Source organism: Diceros bicornis, chromosome 15 (genome assembly GCF_020826845.1).
Source record: "Diceros bicornis minor isolate mBicDic1 chromosome 15, mDicBic1.mat.cur, whole genome shotgun sequence".
In the NCBI taxonomy this organism is placed as follows: domain Eukaryota; kingdom Metazoa; phylum Chordata; class Mammalia; order Perissodactyla; family Rhinocerotidae; genus Diceros; species Diceros bicornis.
Window position 1 is genome coordinate 27,381,239 of NC_080754.1, and position 19,582 is coordinate 27,400,820.

The window sequence follows — 19,582 nt, forward strand, 5'->3', positions numbered from 1 at the left end:
CCAAAAGACTCCCCAATTTATAGCACAATATCAATCATGAGTGTGTACTTTTTGCCTCACAGTTCCTCATTACCATAAACATCTAAGAAATCTTGTTGAATAAGAAAAGAATGGCAAAAAAGTATATGAGCAAATGCTGCCTCAAATTTTTGCTTAAGAACAACGAAAAAAGCCATAGTTTTGAATAATTTTGTCCTGGAATAATATTCTTTCCTAATCAGTTTGACATGGGAAAATCTTAAGAACCAAGTAACTCGTTATAACTACCGAAGAACAAGTACCATTTTGGAGGTATTGGAAAATATAAGACTAAGAATATCTTCTGTTTTAAGAAGGATTACACAATCTTACAAATACTGTTATCCTATTTTTGGTTTGAATCCCCCAGAGGAAATCATTTTCTAATACTCACTACTGATTCCACAGGTGAAATTCTAAAAGGAAGTATTCCTGTATGGAGCCAGGAAGCTGTATTTAACTGGTCAAATGCTTATTTTAAAGTATACAAATATAAGAAAATAACTCCTTGCTCCTAGGAAGTAACAGTGTTCCACTTACTTCCTTAGCTATAGCATGCACACAGATTTAATAAATGGGTGATAAATGAGTAATAATACTGCTTTAACTGAAAAAAGTATTTGAGAGTAAAGAAAAAAATTAACACACATTCTAGAGAGACAGATTGGAGAGTATATGACCCGAAACAGGGTAAGTCTGCCTCAACTACAACACTGACAAGAAAAAATATGTATAACACTTAAAGTCCAGAGTTTAAAAACGATGGAGAGTCATTTGCTTTTGTTTGTAAAAATTCATTTATTCACATTCATGCTTTCATTAATTCAGATTCATTCATTCAACAAACACTTATTGAGTACCTACCATGTTTCAGGTACAGTTATAGATGCTGGAGTTATAGCAGTTACCAAAACACAAAAACCCCTGCCTTCATGAAGCTTACACTGAGGAGACCTTATACCAGCAAAAGAAACTGAAGCTGCTGTTAAGAAATTATGTTAAAAGGAAGTGCCCAAAGAAGACATGAATTTCATGGAAAGCAACAATGTTTGGAGAGAATATAAGGAAGGTCTAGAAAAACTTTATCTTATATATTTTGCAGTGAATCACTTCTTTACATTTTTAGCTAAAATATTTTTACTTGCATTTATAGCAAGTACTTTTGAAATTAACACAGTATTTTAACTGAATGGCAACTTTAACAAATAAACATGCATTTCTTATGAAAACAAGATATATTACGGAAATTGTTCTAATTCTTTCCGTATAATATACTCCACATTATGCCATTCAATTATTTAACAACAATTTAATGAAGGTTAACTATGTGCCCGAAATTCTTCTAGGCACCGTGGACACACAACAGTAAATAAACAAAGTCCTTGTGTTCATGGACTTATAGGCTAGTGGGGAAAGAAGAAAACTTAAGAAATGTTCCCTCGCCCAGGTCAGATCATTCATCTTAAGTGCCTTGCTCACTCAGTTCCAGCTACACTGGTTTTCTTGGCTACACCAGAAATACGCCAAGCTCTTTCCAACATCGGTATCTTTACCCTTACTGTTTTATCTGTTCTTCCCTTGGACCTTTCTATGGATCACTTTTCCTCACTTCATTTAGATTTCTACCCAAATCTAATCCTTTCAGAATCTTCCCTGATCTTCCTATGGAAAATAGTCCTCTCTCCTCACAATTACAAACATATGTGAAATCTACAAAATCAATCTTGCTTTCAATTTGCGTGTGAAGAACACCTGCACCTTAATGGCCCAAAGCAAACAAAAAATAGCCCTCTCGTTAATCTCCATAATATATAAAGAACTCACACAACTGAACAACAAAAAAACAAACAACCTTCTCAAAAAGTGGGCAGAGGAAATGAACAGACACTTCTCCAAAGAAGATATACAGATGGCCAATAGGCACATGAAAAGATGTTCAACGTCACTAATCATCAGGGAAATGCAAATCAAAACAACACTAAGATATCACCTCACGCCCCTGAGAATGGCTATAATCACCAAGACAAAAAGCAACAAATGTTGGAGAGGATGTGGAGAAACAGGAACCCTCATACACAGCTGGTGGGAAGGCAAACTGGTGCAGCCTCTATGGAAAACGGTATGGAGATTCCTCAAAGAATTAAAAATAGAAATATCCTATGATCCAGCTATCTCACTACTGGGAATCTATCCAACGAACCTGAAATCAACTATCCAAAGAGGCTTATGCACCCCTATGTTCACTGCAGCATTATTCACTATAGCCAAGAAGTGGAAGCAACCCAAGTGTCCCTCAACCGATGATTGGATCTAGAAGATGTGGTATATATATACAATGGAATACTAAGCCATAAAAAAAGACAAAATCGTCCCATTTGCAACAACATGGATGGGCCTGGAGGGTATTATGTTAAGTGAAATAAGCCAGAAAGAGAAACACAAACACTGTATGATCTCACTCATATGTGGAATATAAACCAACACATGGACAGAGAAAACTGTATTGTGGTTACCAGGGGCAATGAGGGTAGAGGGTGGGCACAAGGGGTGAAGGAAGACATATATATGGTGATGGACAAACAAAAATGTACAACCAAAAATTTCACAATGTTATAAACCATTAAAACATCAATTAAAAAAAGGAAGAAAAAAAAAATAGTCCTCTCTCCTTCTCTTATTCTATTTTATTCTTTCACCTGGCAACTACTGTAACCTGAAATTACGCTCACACTCTCTTTGTCAAACATATATAAAATACACATACACTAAATATATATATTATATATATACACATTTTTGTTTTTGTTTTTTATTGTTTCTAGTCTATTTGTCCCTCTAGACTATAAATTCTTTGATGGCAAGGACTTTGTATAATTTGTTAACCACTATCTCCCTGTGGCAGAAACTGCTTATAGGTACCAAATACCTGTTTTACCCTTCTCTTTCTTAGTAAAAGAACCTCCTCCAATTTTTTAGCTAAGCATCTGGACTTCCTACTGTTCTTTGCAGCAAGGCATGGCCATGTTGCAAAGTTCTGGTCAATGGGATGTGAGCAGAAGTGATGTATACAACTTCTAGGTTGTGCCTTTAAACGGAAAATGTATACCCTTCTCAGCCCCTTCCCTCCTTCATGCTGGCTGGAAAGCAAACATGGTGGTAAGCCATCTTGAATCATGTGGACAACGGCAAGCAAGACCTAGGGATAGCATAACAAGACAGAAAAAAACTGCACTCTTAATAGCTTCATATAGCAGAACCATCCTAACAGCCTGAACTTCTATCTTGTTAAAGCTACTGTTTACTTTCTCCCTGGTCTCTCTCACATGCAGTCAAATCTTTATCCCACAAGTATAATCCCCATCACCTAGAACAAGGCCTTGCAATAGGAGGTCTCGATAAATATTTATTGAAAGAACAAGTGAATTAATCAGTCTCTCATTTGGTTAGCATGAACCAGAACCCTTGACCATAGTCCACCTGTAGTTACATTAAGAAAGTCTAGTTTCTAAACCTGTGAAACCGTGACTCATATCTACATCTAATAAGGTGCCCAAACCTATGGGCCCTGCCTGAGCAACCAAAGAGCGTCCCGCTAATTTTTAACATTTACCTCTCTAAGCTTCAATGACTTAAATTTTTTTTTTTTTTTTGGTGAGGAAGATTAGCCCTGAGCTAACATCCACTGACAATCCTCCTCTTTTTGCTGAGGAAGATTGGCTCTGGGCTAACATCCATGCCCATCTTCCTCTACTTTATATGGGACGCCACCACAGCATTGCTTGACAAGTAGTGCGTCGGTCCGTGCCCGGGATCCAAACCTGTGAACCCCGGGCTGCCCAAGCAGAGTGCGCGAACTTAACCACTATGCCAGTGGGCCGGCCCCTTCGATGACTTAACTTTAACTATTACCTCCCTAATTTTTATAAAGCTAATGGATATATCACTAGTCATAATGAAATGTCTTTTTCTGGGAGCGTTTATGCCATTTAGAGACTTGTAAATGATAAAGTTTAGTATTAGTGAAAACATGAATAGATTGTTACAAACAAGATAGGTCATGAAATACAAAGAAAAAAAGGTGATATAACTTAACAAAATGAATCAAACTTCAGACGACAATATCAAAAAAGATTCACATTTTCCCCCAATGAACAAGCAGCAGAGAAACTGCTTTTTATGGTCCCAAAGTGACCAAATTAAATCAAGCTCAGAGTTATTTCATCGCACCCTAGAGCAACTCAGAAGCTAATAAAAATGCAAAACATGTCAAAACAAACTCAGATCATTTTTGTCTTTCATATTGCTGCTATTCTCTCTCAGTGGCTGCATCATCACCAGAACACTAGAAAGGACAGGCAGACAAACTGCATGGAAACTAAAAAGGATAGGCAGCTGCCATATTAAGATCACGAGGGAAAGATGAAGAAAACTGAGGAGACGTCTGATCTGCCATCTTTGAGCTGCTGATTGAACTCCAGAGACTAGCTCAACTCAAGACTTATTTACACGACAAAAAGAAACCCTTGTTTGCTCAAATCACCATAATTTGGATTTTCTGTTACATGCAGCCAAACACTTTCAAGCTTTACAATTCAAAAAATTAAAACTGAAGAACAAGCTTACAGTTAAATTTCTTATCCTAAATATTTCATTTAGGTAGTACAAGAGTATGTCAAAGGACAAAATTTTTAAAAAACAATCATAACTCACTTCCAAATAGTTATGCATTGCTTAACAACAGGGATACTTTCTGAGAAATGTGTTGTTAGGTGATTTCTTCATTGTGCAAACATCACAGAGTGTACTTACACTAACCTAGATGGTATAGCCTACTACACACCTAGGCTCTATGGTACTAATCTTATGGGACCACCTTTGTATACGCGGTCCATTGTTGACTGAAATGTCGCTATGTAGCACATGACTGTATGTAGCTACTAACATCATTTTTGTCGTTATTGTTTGGCCTACTTTATCCAAACAGGTAAGACTTACCTGAAGTTTAAGTGATTTCTATGGAAATGCTATTCTGATTCAAAAGAGAATTAACATACTAGTCAACATACAAAAGCAAACTGTTTGAATGCTTCAACAGAAGAATATTTAAAATTCTAACTAAACTCATTTGTTTAACAAATACTACATTCCTATCAAATGCCAGGGACTGGGTCCCAAGAACTATCAAAATAAAAAGAAACATGTTCCCTCTGCCCTCAATAAGCTTATAATTTAGCACACAATAAATAAACTTACTCTGGAAAAGTTTTTCTTTGGCTTTAGCCAAGTTAAAACCAAACTGAGGAAGAACATATTCTGCAATTACAGAGATTTTCTTTTAAAATACACTAGGATCCCCATAGAAATATGGGCAAAAGATACCTACAAACAATTCAAAAATGGCCAAAAACAATCACACAATTCTCAGTAGTAATCAAAGATACATAAACTAAAAAAAAGTAAGATTTAAAAAAAATTTCATCAAAATGGCGAAGATTCTAAAATGATACCACAGAAGACTAATAAAAGGATTTTAGCAAGCAATCTCATATACTGCTGGATTTCTACTGCTGGGAGAAATATATAAATCAATGTAACCTTTTAGGTATCGCATACTTGCATCATACTTATTAAGGTGCCAATTCTCTATATGCTCAAAACTTTTTTTGCTCTCAGAAAGAAAAAAAATGGCACTGAAAATGCAAAAGGATTCACAGCTCAGGCTTAGAATCTCCAAGAACTTACTGTTTCAAAGCTGCCTTTATGCATCAAATCAATGGGTGGCCGGAACAGATCTGCAAGGGTAGTTAGTTTCTTATCTATTGCTCCTCCATTTCGCAATTCTTGCTCTTGCCGAACTGCAACACAGGAGGATGAGACAGTTTCAATCAACCATAAAATGAAAGTCATGAATCTAGCAATACAAAAAAACATGTATCAATTGCAAGAATTACTAAACAATGTGCTTGACCTCAAAGGCAAATGCAAATATCTAACGCTGACTCTGAATAAAAATACAAAGTGAGGTGGGAAGAGAGTCTTAAGACTTGGTGGTGCTCTCTATCCAAAGGTAAAGATAAAAGCAGAAAATTATATTAGAACCACCCAATCAAAATATTTCCTTCACATATTCAAAACTAACTTTAACACAGGAGAAAACTTTCACCTCCATTTATCTAGATCTAAAAGTGATCCTAATTTATCTGTTGTTTCTATCTACATTCCCAATCTTTAAAGATTCTGACAGTGAGAGAGAATGACCATTATTGTCACCTTCTCCTGAAAGGGCACAGGATTCCCTGAATGAACTGAGTCAGTTTGGGTCCCTCTTCAATTCTCTCCAAAGTTAAAAGACCTATCTGTGCTTCAATGAGCTCGTTATAAATCAACTACAAAATCAAGGACGGCCCAAGAGTTTCTCATGTATTGTCTAAACATAACTATTCTTTTGTGTGGTGAGGAAGATTAGCCCTGAGCTAACATCTGTTGCCAATCCTCCTCTTTTTGCTGAGGAAGATTGGCCCTGGGATTACATCCGTGCCCATCTTCCTCTACTTTATATGTGGGATGCCTGCCATAGCATGGCTTGATGAGCGATGTGCAGGTCCACGCCCAGGACCCAAAACCATGAACCCTGGGCCACCAAAGCAGAGCATGAGAATTCAACCACTACGCCACCGGGCCGGCCACATAAACATAATGGTCCTTTTCTTTAGGACATCATTGCTAAATCAGTACTAACTCCTCTAAAGGTATAAGGCCAAGATTCTCATCCTAACTTATTCCATAGAAATATATAAACTTATTCCAAACAACTTAGCCAAAATGTTAATAGTGCCTGCTTTGGGTGCTGTGGCTTTTTCTTCTATTTTTCAATCCCCTACAATGACCATTTTTCACTTTGGTCACTCCTTTAATTAACAGATACCAGGATCTTGAGGGAAATCAGTTTTGTTCTTTTTTTTTTTTTTTTTTTTTTATGAAAAAGATCAGCCCTGAGCTAACATCCAGGCAAATCCTCCTCTTTTTGCTGAGGAAGACTGGCCCTGAGCTAACATTCGTGCTGATCTTCCTCCACTTTTATGTGGGATGCCGCCACAGCATGGCCTGACAAGCGGTGCATGGGTGCGCGCCCAGGATCCAAATCCAGGCTGCCAGCAGCGGAGCGCATGCACTTAACCGCTATGCCACAGGGCCATCTCTCGTTTTCTATTATAGTCAGCATTTAGGTGCTCTTTCAGAAGCTGATTAAGCTTGTAAATTACCAGGTTTCTTACATTATCTCCATTTCTCTTACTATTCTTCTATCACCAAGTACGTTAGAATTTGGAATAATTCAGCTCAAGGGGGAGTTAATAACAATCACAGACTGAATTCATAATTTCACTTTTTAAATAAGATTAGATTCCTCAAAGTAATTAGGCCTAATATTAATTATCTTTTTCTTTTTCAGAAAAAAGTATACAAAACAAACTAGGACCTTGACCTATACAAGAGTGTATGGGTGCTTTTCTACTTTGTGGTGGTTTTTTTTTTTTGGTGAGGAAGATTCACTGAGCTAACATCTGTTGCCAATCTTCCTCTTTCTTCACTTGAGAAAGATTAGCCCTAAGCTAACATCTGTGCCACTCTTCCTCTATTTTGTATGTGGGTTGCCGCCACAGTATGGCTTGACAAATGGTGTATGCCTGTGCCTGGGATCCGAACCTGCAAACCCAAGCCGCCGAAGTGGAGCGTGCTGGACTTAACCACTACACCACTGGCCCGGCCGCTACTTTGTGATTTTATATGTGGGAAAGAGAGAGGAGGGCAGGAGAGGAGGGAGAAAGACAAGGAGGGTGAGAGGGGAAGGAAAAGAGAGAGACGATAAACTGGTCCACAGATACCTACTAGTTTCAGTTTGAAAATCCCGGAAACCATCAAATATTGAACGTGCAGGCCGTCGTCTTTTAGGAGCTTTAGCAGGGAAAAGATAGAATTGATATAAAAATTTAAACATTAATTTTGAAACAATTCTAAAAACTTCATTATCTATTTCTTGTTTTAAAACACTCATAGATTCATAATAGTGCCCTCATTCAAAAAATAAAAAATTTTAAAAATCTTCAAGTCGTTAATATATAATTAACTTAACCATCTTCAGGCCAACCATTTTGTTTTACAAATCAAGGCCCAGTTAAGAGACATGACCAAACTTGTGTAAAAGATAAGAAGATTTTGAGGATGACCCCCCATGGAGATGAAGCTACACACATGCTACAAATATTTAATTCAGGTCAGCCTAAGGGTTGGGACTACCCTTTGGTATATAATACTTGAGAAACTAAGTTCTAAACCATAACATTTAAGAACTACTTCTTAGTGAGTGGATACACACGTAGACTTATAAACACCAAAAAAAATGTTTAATTTGGAAGAAAAATTTTTCCCAAAGTTATAAAATGCTTTAGTTAAAAGTGAACAGAACCAAGGTCTTTTGGTACCCATCTATAGTGTCTATTACCCAATCGTTAAGTATTATACAGATGAAGTCTAGAAAGCAATAATCAAAATGTTATCTTCCTATATGTATGTGTTCTTAAACCTAAAAAAATTTATCAGATCATTTATATATCTTACAATAAATAAGGACATTTAATGATTCTTCCAATATGGGTAACAGTTACTAAGTTGGCTTATGGCACGCCTGGCCAGCATGTAATCAGAAAAATGTTCCATGTTAATCCATGATGATTAGTAGTAAGATTAGACAGGAAATATAAAAAAGTCTTCCACCCCACAACAAAGCATCTTTCCCAACAGCATGTGTTTGCCATTATATGGGATAATTCTTTCTATCCAAGAACTACTGAGTAAAACAAAACAAAAATAACAAAAAATGAAGAACCACATGTAAAAAATCAGAATCACGATATTATCTCTAGGAAAAGGGATTTGGTTAAAAAAAAGAAACTTCTATGTTTTAGTTTTGTATTGAATTTTTAAATTTCAATTGAATTTTATTGGTATTGAATTTATTTAAATTAAATTTTTAAAAATTTAAGTATTGCCATTATTTCCCCCTCCCTCCCTTTACCAAGAAGAATCAAGGAATCTTATTCTTTTCAATCTTGGAACTATTTTTGATCAAGAGTTCCTATTTCAAATATATTTGTTTCTAGTAGGAAGAATATAGCCTCGCAAATACTGCCTTGTTAAAATTCATTATCAGATACTTTTAACCATAACAATTAAGAAAGTAAGGGTATCTTAGGATAAGACATAGAATAGCTACCTAAGAAAGCATATAATTACTACTAGGGAAGTAGTACACAAAAAGTAGTTTTCTTCTACTTTTAAATTGCCAAAGGCAGGCCAGTCAATATTCTACATTATTACACCCCCCCACACACACACTCTCTCTCTCTCTCCAGTTCAGCCCCTCCCTATTAGGCACCTGATCTCCTTGTGATTCTCACCAGTTCCTCTTATTGCTAACCTTCTACCCAACCCGTTTTATTTCTTGGCTCATAACCTGCTCCCATTTTCTTCCCCTTATTTATCCTAAGTCTAACCAAGAACCTCTCCTCAGGCCACAGCACCTCTAGCCCTAGGACCATTATTACTCCTGCCCGCCTCTTCAATATGCAGCTTCCTGATTCTTCCAAACCATCTGCTATAAAACAAACATCAGCCCTCTATAGTCTCACTCTACCGCTCACAAAATAGGAGTGCTGGTCACTGAAGTCAAAGAGGCTAAGAGCTAAAAGAGATTCAAAAGGAACTTCATCATCAGAATAGGGGAGTGGGACAAGTGGAGAAAAAGAATTTAGTGAGAAGAATGGCACTGTTTCACAAATCTGTTAATAAGCAGCTTAAGAGAAGACACCTGGGTTTTCAGATCTGCATATGCATTCAATCTGCCACTATTCCTTTAGTTCAAGTATATGAAGAAATTAAAATTCAACCTCACACAGACATATAATTGTAAAAGGAAGGAGAGTATTTTAATAGTGTTTTAAGATAACTGTGAATAGTCTCCTTTGATACTACACCAAAACTCAACCAGTGGTAGTTTCTTAAAGGTTAGTTGCAACATAGAATCTGAAATTTTATCAATGAACTTTCCATAACTCTGCTCCATTAAAATCCACTGGTCTATGTGGTGGGCAGTCTCTAAGATGGCCCCCAATTATGCCTATCTCCCAATATTCATAACCTGTGTGTGAATACCTTAAGTATGGGCAGGTTTGAATTGAATGTGGCAGAAGTGATGTGACGGGATGTCACTTCCAAGATTAGATTACAAAAGGATGGTGGCTTCCACCTTGGGCTGCCCTCTCTGATTCTCTCATTTGCTCTGTGGTAAGGAACTGACAACTCCAGCCAACCCACAGCCTCCAGAGTGAACTCAAAAGGAGATCTTCCGCTCAAGCTCCAAGATGATTGTAGCCCTGGCTGACACCTTGATTACACCCTTGTGAGAGATCCTAACCCAAGGCACCAGCTGAGCCACACCTGGATATTCCTGACCCAAAGAAAATGTGAGATAACAAATGTTTATTGTTTCAGGAAGCTAAATTTTAGAGCAATTTGTTACACAGCAATAGATACCTAACCTTTTTACATGTAATCCATCTCACAGTCTGAATAGATCTTTTACCTATGCACAATTTTGTAATATCGTGCATTGGTCATTTGAAAATATTTGTTCGCTGAGTTATGCAAACATTCCAAATACTGACCATTTCATTTAAAATCACCATCCGTTAATGTCACCACTAATCTCACCAGAAAGCCTTTAAGTATTGGGAAGCTAACAAACTCACAATTGTGAATATAAACTTTCTAAAACTCTAATTTCTGCCTGAAAGCTTTTTTTTTTTTAAATCACTGGTAACAAATAACGTCAGTTGTTTGCCTTGAAGCAGCAGCGGGCTTTTGTTCATATCCGAGAAGATGTTTGCCAAATGCCCAAGTCTAAATAACCAGTTTGTCAGCAATCTTTCAAGTAAAAATAATGTTCCATGAAAAAAGCAGCTAGTTTAGCTCACAGCTCAAACAACTGTACAAGTGCTTCCCCTTAAAGTAACCACAGTACTTCAGTATGCAGAAGTGCTTTACACACACATTCTGTTTCATCAAACAGAATAGTTAAAAATGTGTACTCAAGGGTCAAGATTTAATGAAATTAATTTTTGTTGCTTCATCAAGAACACTATTAAATAAAACTGGCTTTTTTTTTTAAACTGCAAGTGTGTGGCAGTGAAGAATTCAACGCATACTAGTACAGTTTGGTGCCACTGCCCTGATTCAATTAAGATGCAGCAGTTTGACCCATCATTGCTTTTGAACCATCAGTCCAAATGTCAACACACTGAAAAAGGCAAATAACTTCTCAATATTATTATGAAAATAATTTTGATCTTACAGACTCCCTGAAAGGGTATCAGGGACCACATCCCCCAGACCACACTTTAAATCAATACTGTCCTAAGAAGAAAACAGTTCTCCAAAGACCTTTTTCAAGTTATAATATGGTCTAATAATGAAAGTTAGGATTCATTTCCTAACTGTATAAAGTCATTCTCATGCTCCTCCTCAATGTATATCAAACCAGAGGTAAGGGAGGAAAGTGGGGTTTCAAATGGGAACTCTCTGCCTCTGCTCAACAGTAAAACAGCACAGAATCTATTTCCTGTAGTCTTCCCCACTCAAAGGTCCTGTAAAGATTCCAAGGGCATTAGTCCTCAGCTCCAAAATCTATTCATAACATCTATATGAAAAAAAATTATGAATAATGCTTTATTACTTTTGGTATATTAACAGCACAGTGACTAGCTGAATCAAACAGTCCAGAAACCACATATTATACTTCAATATTCAGATCTTACAGTTTTCTTCCTCCCATCTTTATTTCTGAATCTGGACAGTATATTCTTTACTTCTCACTACAGTAAACTCCAAAGCTGCCATGTTAAATATCGATCTTAAAGAAATTCTCAAATAAGGTGCTTTTCAAATCAAAAGATACGGTTTATGTAATTTTCTGCATCCGTTTCTTACAACTTATTTCTTCTCCTTTATTTTAGTTTACCTACAAAACTTTTTTTTTTTTTTTTTACCGAGCAAGATTCACCCTGAGCTAACATCTGTGCCAATCTTCCCCTATGTATGTGGGTCACCGCCACAGCATGGCTGACAAGTGATGTAGGTCTGCACCCAGGATCTGAAACCATGAACCGAGGCCGCAGAAGCGGAATGCACGAACTTAACCACTAGGCCACTGGGCTGGCCCCCCTACAAAACCTTTTTTTTTTTTTTTTCGGTGAGGAAGATCAGCCCTGGGCTAACACTCATGCTAATCCTCCTCTTTTTGCTGAGGAAGACCGGCCCTGAGCTAACATCTGTTGCGAATCCGCCTCCTTTTTCTCCCCAAAGCCCCAGTAGATAATTGTATGTTATAGTTGCATATCCTTCTAGTTGCTTATGTGGGACACCACCTCAGCATGGCCGGAGAAGCGGTGCATCGGTGCATGCCTGGGATCCGAACCCAGGTTGCCAGTAGCGGAGCACGCGCACTTAACTGCTAAGCCATGGGGCCAGCCCCTACAAAACTTTTTATAGGCCTTTTTCTCTGCATTATTGTTCTCAATATGTACAATATACATTTCTACGTCTTTGTCCAACCAGATTATAACTTTATCTTCTATTTAATATACCTATAAGGCCTAAAATATTTGGCTCACAAAGGTAAGTGCTTATTAAACTAAAACTACAAATTTTCTTCAAATCTGATTAAATGTCCATTTTCCACTGTCTTCTCTATACACCCAGATTGATATTACAATTTTTTGCATGGATTAGGCATTACTTTTTCCTTTGTTCGAAGTATGAATAGCATTTCTAGAAATTAAGAAAGAGTGAAGGTAAAAAATACCAAGACAGTAAGGATATGGCAGTCAAGTAGGCATCCAGAAAACAAAAAATAATCAGTCTTTTATCTAATGATAGATTCGTTTCCATTACAAGGCAGCAGTTCTTTTTGCTAATTTTCCTCCTTTTGGCCTTCTACAACAAATATCAACTTTTTAATCCGGCTCACTCTTTGGAAAGAACCAACTATGTGACTTTCTTGAGAGGAAATTCCAGAATTACAAGATAAGAATTGACTCTAGAAATAATAACCTCTGAGCAAGCCTTCATATCTTTTGATAGTTTCATTAAAATCCTGAAGACAACAATATAGTCAAGTAAAGCCAAGGAAAAAAGGTGAACTTACCACCAAACAAAGGTTCTGGTTCCACCAATATTTCCTGCTTTTGAGGAATCGGGGCACGAACTTCTTCTCTATTAAAAAAAAAGGGGGGAATCTCAAAAGGAAAACTTTTCTGCTACCTGTTCTCTCTGTAAGTATTGTGAATGCATTCAAATGAACAAGTAAAATGAACACCAGACTTAGTGATTTTTAGGAACCACAGTGATAAATGATTGTGAGATGGTTTCCATATAGAGATCAACTGGAATAAACTACCTGGCATAGATAGCTCAAATGGTTTATAAAGAAAGAGAACAAACAGAAAAATAAAAAATATTTCCCCTTTCCTCTCGAGTTCCCTACCCTAAATTCTTTTAGAAAAAAAGAAGTTACGGAATTTACAAAAAAAAAAAAAAAAGAAAAAAAATTAATGGAAAAATACAGGCTTAATAAAAGCAATATCACATTACTACTACACAAAATAATAATTAAATCGCACATATATTAAAATAAGCTTGAACAAACATGCAGTGAATTTTATGCTAGTTATGAAGATGGTTAACATAGGTATTACCTTGGATTATTTATTAAATAGACCCTACTATATACAGAAAAAGTAATTACTCATCTTTTAAAAGCCTACAAACTCTTCAGTTTACCTCCAAAGGGTTTACTAATAATACATCTCTTCCAGTAAAAAATACTCCTTTAGATATACTATAAAAATGGCGTATGTTCCTTTAAATATCAGTTTAATTATTTTATTGTTTTAAATCAAATATGAAACTCTGCTGATTAATAACAATAGTAAATTTCAAATGTATTATCTTCCTGCTTATAATAAATGTTAATTTAAGTTAGGGCTAATGTTTTCCATTCAGTGTTTCTAATAATAATAACTGAGCTTAAAGCCCTGTTTTTGATTTCTAAGAGTTGGCACTCTAAAGCATACTTTATGAAAAAAAGTATGAATACTCATTTGTCAACAAGAACATCCTGTAATCAAAGAACAACTAGTTGCACAAAGTAATCTACAATAAGCCAAATGATTGAAAGATAAAGGATAATTCAAAATTATGTTAAGTGGTCTTTCCTACCAGACATCAGTCACCGCTACCACACAGAATTTCAATACTCTAAAGGAACATACAACATATCTGTAAGAGGAAGTTCTATTCATCGTCTTTCATTCAAAGAGAAACAGGCCATTATCTTAAGAAAACTAAGAATTTAAAAGACATCTTTGACCTAAATAAATCTTTCCATTATTGGTATACCTCACTTTACAATATACATATATAATTATCTCAATCTAAGACAATTTAATTACTCAAAAAACAAACCTCAATCTGATGAAATACATCAATTAGGGGGATGGATTAAGCAGTAGTCCCTATACAGAAACACTCGATTACTACCTCTATGAGGGTATCTGTTCCAAGATTGTTAGCTACCTAACAAAATGGAAGAATGGAACAGAAAAAGGTGAACTGTCAAGAGTGAAAATTACAGTTTAGGAATTAGGAGCCACCATCAAATGTTAAATCAATTAGCAATACAAATAATCTAAGTCAAATTATAATATAATTCAGTAAGAAAAGACATTAATTTATCAAAACTATTTTTAAACACAATTAAGAAAATACGTTTTATACAGTGAAGACAAATATGGTCCCCCAAATCAGCTGTGAACGCTGTTATTCAAGTTTCTGTAACTAAATCATGTTTTCATACTGATTTGCATTAAAAATTTGAGCTATGTTGGGGGAGAATGGGATATCACATTCGAAATGCACAGCCAACATTGACAGGAAAAAAATTTATAAAATATTAATAATGATCTCTAAAGTTCATGCTTCATGTGGAAACAATATTATTCTAGAATCTGGAACTAGATCAACAAAAGAGGCAATTATGTCCTGAATGTTATTTGGCTTTTTAAACCTACCTCTAACTTAATAAAAATAAAATCCGTCTTTTGCCTAGTCTCTTAAAAAGGGGATTTCTCTTGTTTAGTATTTCATGTTGTAAACATTGAGAGTTATGAAGGACTATGAGTATTAAAGTCTTACTTAAGGATATTTTTGTTTCAAAAATCAATGGTTTTCCTTTGAGTAGCATTCATCTCTAATATTTTCCAAAGACTATTGGAATTTTGCCCAAAAGGTATTCATTTCAAACTCTCAATGGTATCAAATGTAAAGGGCAAAAAAACACCAAATTTGTTCACCATTTATTACTATTCTCTATATAGTACAAGTTCCATATGCTGAAGGTGCTTCTAATGATTAACTACATGTAACTATTTAAGTTATAAATGACTAGAATTATTTTAAAATTTTTTTCATGGCAACAAAACTTTCCTGGAAAGTTTTGAAAATCCAGGAAAACCTAGAATTGGGGAATCTGAGCTTTATTGGGCTTTACTTCCATATCTGCTACTTAATTGCTGTGTAGCTTGGAAAAATGGCTATATCTCTGCTTTCTCAACTGTAAAATGTGGATAATAATGCCATCCTATAAGGTTCTTCTGAGGATAAAATAATAGACGTGACAGTGCTCTAGAAAATTTAAAGTATATAGGTATAAAAATTTCCACTTGACACATTTCCAGATGCTTTCAACTTGTAATTTACTCAAAAACAGAGAATCAACCTAACTGATAAAAATGTGACTGCTCAATTTAGACAGGGGGTAGCTCCTAACAATAAATAATAAATTCATACTCTGTGTGTGGTCTGACAGTGGAGACACTTGCTGAACTGGTACTCGGCTCTTCAGCGATTCCTCCACCATCCAAAAACATAGTGACTGCCATCTCCAGATTATTGTTGCAGGCTTCAAGCATATGTTTCCCTACACTTTCACTTGCACCTGAAATAGCAAAAAGACAGGAAAAAAGTTTTTAAAGAGACAGCTTCTTACTTTCAGTTCATATTAGAATACAGAATTAACAAGCAAATTAATAGTACTTTTTCTCTTTTAGAATGAATGACTTCTTTTTAAAAACCTGTCCATTTACTTCTATACTGTTGGCTGATGTACAGAGCTAGAAAAGAAAGTAGCAGCATTAAAACAGCAGTATTCCTTCATAATAAAACCGAAACTAAATAAATCATTTATTTGCCATTTCCTTAAATAGACCAATTATATATTTGTTAATAAACTGAAAAAAGGTAAAGAAAAATGAAAGACTGCATTCTAGAAAGTTAGAAATATTTTCTGTTAGAAAGAATGCATTTCAGTTAAGATCTCTGTTTCTATTATAAAGAAAGCATTTTTAATAACAATGGGAAAGAAGTGAGATGGGACATTTTTGTCAAAGATATAACTAAGTCAAAATCTGGTAAGAAATGTCAATCTTCATCATTTACAACTGGCCCTATCACACACTCACTCATTTGTAAAATAAAGCCAATACAGTCTGTTTGACGCAATGTAAATTGGTAACACTTTAAGAAAACAATTTTATGACATGTATCAAGAAACATAAAAATACTCATTCCTTTTTTGACCCAATAATTTGGGTTTCTAGTCAAAAGAGGACTTATTCTTTTATTCATTCTACATAAAACACTACAGGCATAAACATATCTATAAACATATCTAGTATAGCTTCAGATAATATTGAAAAACTGGAAACAACATAAATGTCCAACAGTAGTAGAGTCTAAATGGTAGAATCTATTTGATGGAACATTTTGTGGCCATTAAAAAGCATCTCAGGCTTTCCATTTGGGATGACTTTCCTTCTACCTGAATTATGTCCCTTAGAATCTCCTTCTATGGGGTCTGTTGGAGTGTGCGGGTATGTGTGTGTGTGGTCTAAAAATGTCTTTATTTTGCTGTCATTCCTGAAAGACAGTTTTACTGGATATTCTATTTTAAAGCTGACAGCTATTTTCTCTCAGTACATTGAAGACAGCATTCCAACGTCCTCTGGCTTCTGTTGTTGCTGCTGGGAAATCAGTTGCCAAACTAAAGAAAAACACTTTTACAGCAATCTGTTGTTTCTCTCTAGGTGCTTTTAAGATCTTCTCTGTGTTTAGTCTTCTGCAGTTTCACTCTGATTTATTGGGGCTGATTTTATTTATTCTCCTTGAGGTTCACTGGACTTCCACCATGTAAGGATTATCTTTTATCAATTCTGAAAAATTCTCAGCCATTTCTATTTAACAATTACCTTACTCCTCCATTCACACTTATTACATTCTGGAACTCCAATTAGATGGGTGTTAGAACTAACACTTCACTCTAAGCTCTACCAATCTGTTTTTTACCTATTCACTGAGCTTTTAATTTCAGTTAATTTTTTATAACTAGAAGTCCTGTTTTTGTTTTTTTCCTAATCTGCTTGGTCATGTTTCAGAGACCCTTACTTCATACTCATACTTCAATCCCTTCCTTTCTTCAAGCATATTAATTAATCAAACATTTTGGAATTATTAAGACAAAATATAAACTTTCTGCAGTCTCTAGGGGTCACTGTCTCTTGTTTCTGCTGGCTCTTGCTCACTGTGCCACAGTTTTTCTGCATTTTGTGATTTTTTTCATCATGATCTCATGTGCCTTGGAATTTTAATCTGCAGATTTTGAAGCCTGAGTTGAAGGTACATTCCTCCTAAGAGGATCTGACTTGATAGATTTTGTAACGCACCTTGTGGGGACTAACAAACAGGGACCACTTTAAATACATTCTTGGGGCCGGCCCGGTGGCTTAGCGGTTAAGTGCACGCGCTCCGCTGCTGGCGGCCCGGGTTCGGATCCCAGGCGTGCACCGACGCACCGCTTCTCCGGCCATGCTGAGGCCGCGTCCCACATACAGCAACTAGAGGGATGTGCAGCTATGACATACAACTATCTGCTGGGGCTTTGGGGGAAAAAAATAAATAAATAAAAATCTTAAAAAAATAAATAAATACATTCTTGACATGAAGTTTTACAAGACCACATGGGAAATGTGACCCTGCAAGGACACTTGTTATAAATTCTCAGTGAAGGTATCTCCTGCCACTCCCCAACCGTCAAGGTTGAAACAATCGAGTTTCAGCTTCATGAGGGGGAGAGGTCTCCTTTCAGACTCCTCTCCTTAGGAAGGCAGCAGGCTTTGTTTCCTGTGCCCTATGAGCCTATCAAAAGAGAAGTTCAAAGCCATCCAGTTTGGGCAGATTCCATCAGGGTGAAGCCTTGCTTTAAATCTAGCTAATATCTGCATTCTCAATTTTATTTTTTAGCCTCTGAGTATTCCTTACTTTCTTGCCAGCCCAATGATGCATTTTTAAAAGTTTTTTTAAATACACATTTTATTCAGGATTTTTTCTCAGTGGGAGGGTTATTCTTGATATCACTCTAGTTTAGCCCTACTGCCATAAATGGAAGTGCTGACTCATAATCTCTCTCATTTGTTTTCTCTTCTGTACTATGCTATCTCGAAGGCTTTAAATCAAGCCCTTAATACTTCTTGTGTGCGTGTGTGTGTGAGGAAGATCAGCCCTGTGCTAATATCTGCCAATCCTCCTCTTTCTTTTTCTTTTTTTTTTTTTTTTTGGCTGAGGAAGACTGGCCCTGGGCTAACATCCGTGCCCATCCTCCTCCACTTTATATGGGACACCGCCACAGCATGGCTTGCCAAGTGGTGCGTCAGTGCACGCCCGGGGTCTGAACCGGCGAACCCCGGCCGCTGCAGCGCAGCACGTGTACTTAACCGCTTGCGCCACCGGGCCGGCCACTTCTTACCTGGATTACTACAATAGGCTCCTAATTGATCATCATTTTATCTTCCACCTTGCTGCTGAGGTTATGCTCCAAAATACAAGTCTGATTATATAATCCCCTGGTTTAAAATTTTTTAATGGCTCTCTGACACCTACAGTATAAATTCCAAAGTCCTTATGATCTGGAAAGTCCTTTGTGATCAGGCCTCAGCTTATCTCTCCGGCTTTGGCTCTCCTCTTCCCCATCCTACACAATTCAGTACAGTCATAAGTGAATTACAAGCTTGGCATGTCCTTAGCCGCCTCATCTCTCTACCTTCATCTAGTTCATGCATGCTCAAGAATCACCTTAAGTGTTACTTTGTCCATTTGTGTGCTAAGCATTCTTTACCCTACCTCCCCACTTCTCTCCTTGCGATACTCTTCTATTATATACATAGATATACTACTAAACAGTAAATGTTGGTTTACTTTCTGGCTCCTCCAAAAGAACAGAAGCTTCTTTTGTCTTGGTACCCCCAGCACCTAGTATCATGTTTGCTTGCATGTGATCAATGTCTAATAAAATGACTTAGAGCTATTTCATAGTACTTCAGCTCACCAGTTAGTTCACCAG

The 19,582-nt window shown here is 36.4% G+C and overlaps 1 protein-coding gene across 1 annotated transcript in view; it reads right to left on the bottom strand.

Moving 5' to 3' along the window:
- Positions 1 to 19,582, bottom strand: part of UBXN7 (UBX domain protein 7) — a 50,118-nt gene that overhangs the window by 17,146 nt on the left and 13,390 nt on the right. Inside the window, exons 2-5 of the mRNA XM_058556021.1 lie at positions 15,979 to 16,126; positions 13,277 to 13,344; positions 7,906 to 7,971; positions 5,761 to 5,873 (exon numbers count right to left, since the gene is read on the bottom strand). Of these exons, the coding sequence (XP_058412004.1) occupies positions 5,761 to 5,873; positions 7,906 to 7,971; positions 13,277 to 13,344; positions 15,979 to 16,126 (395 nt within the window). The remainder of the gene's footprint in view (positions 1 to 5,760; positions 5,874 to 7,905; positions 7,972 to 13,276; positions 13,345 to 15,978; positions 16,127 to 19,582) is intronic.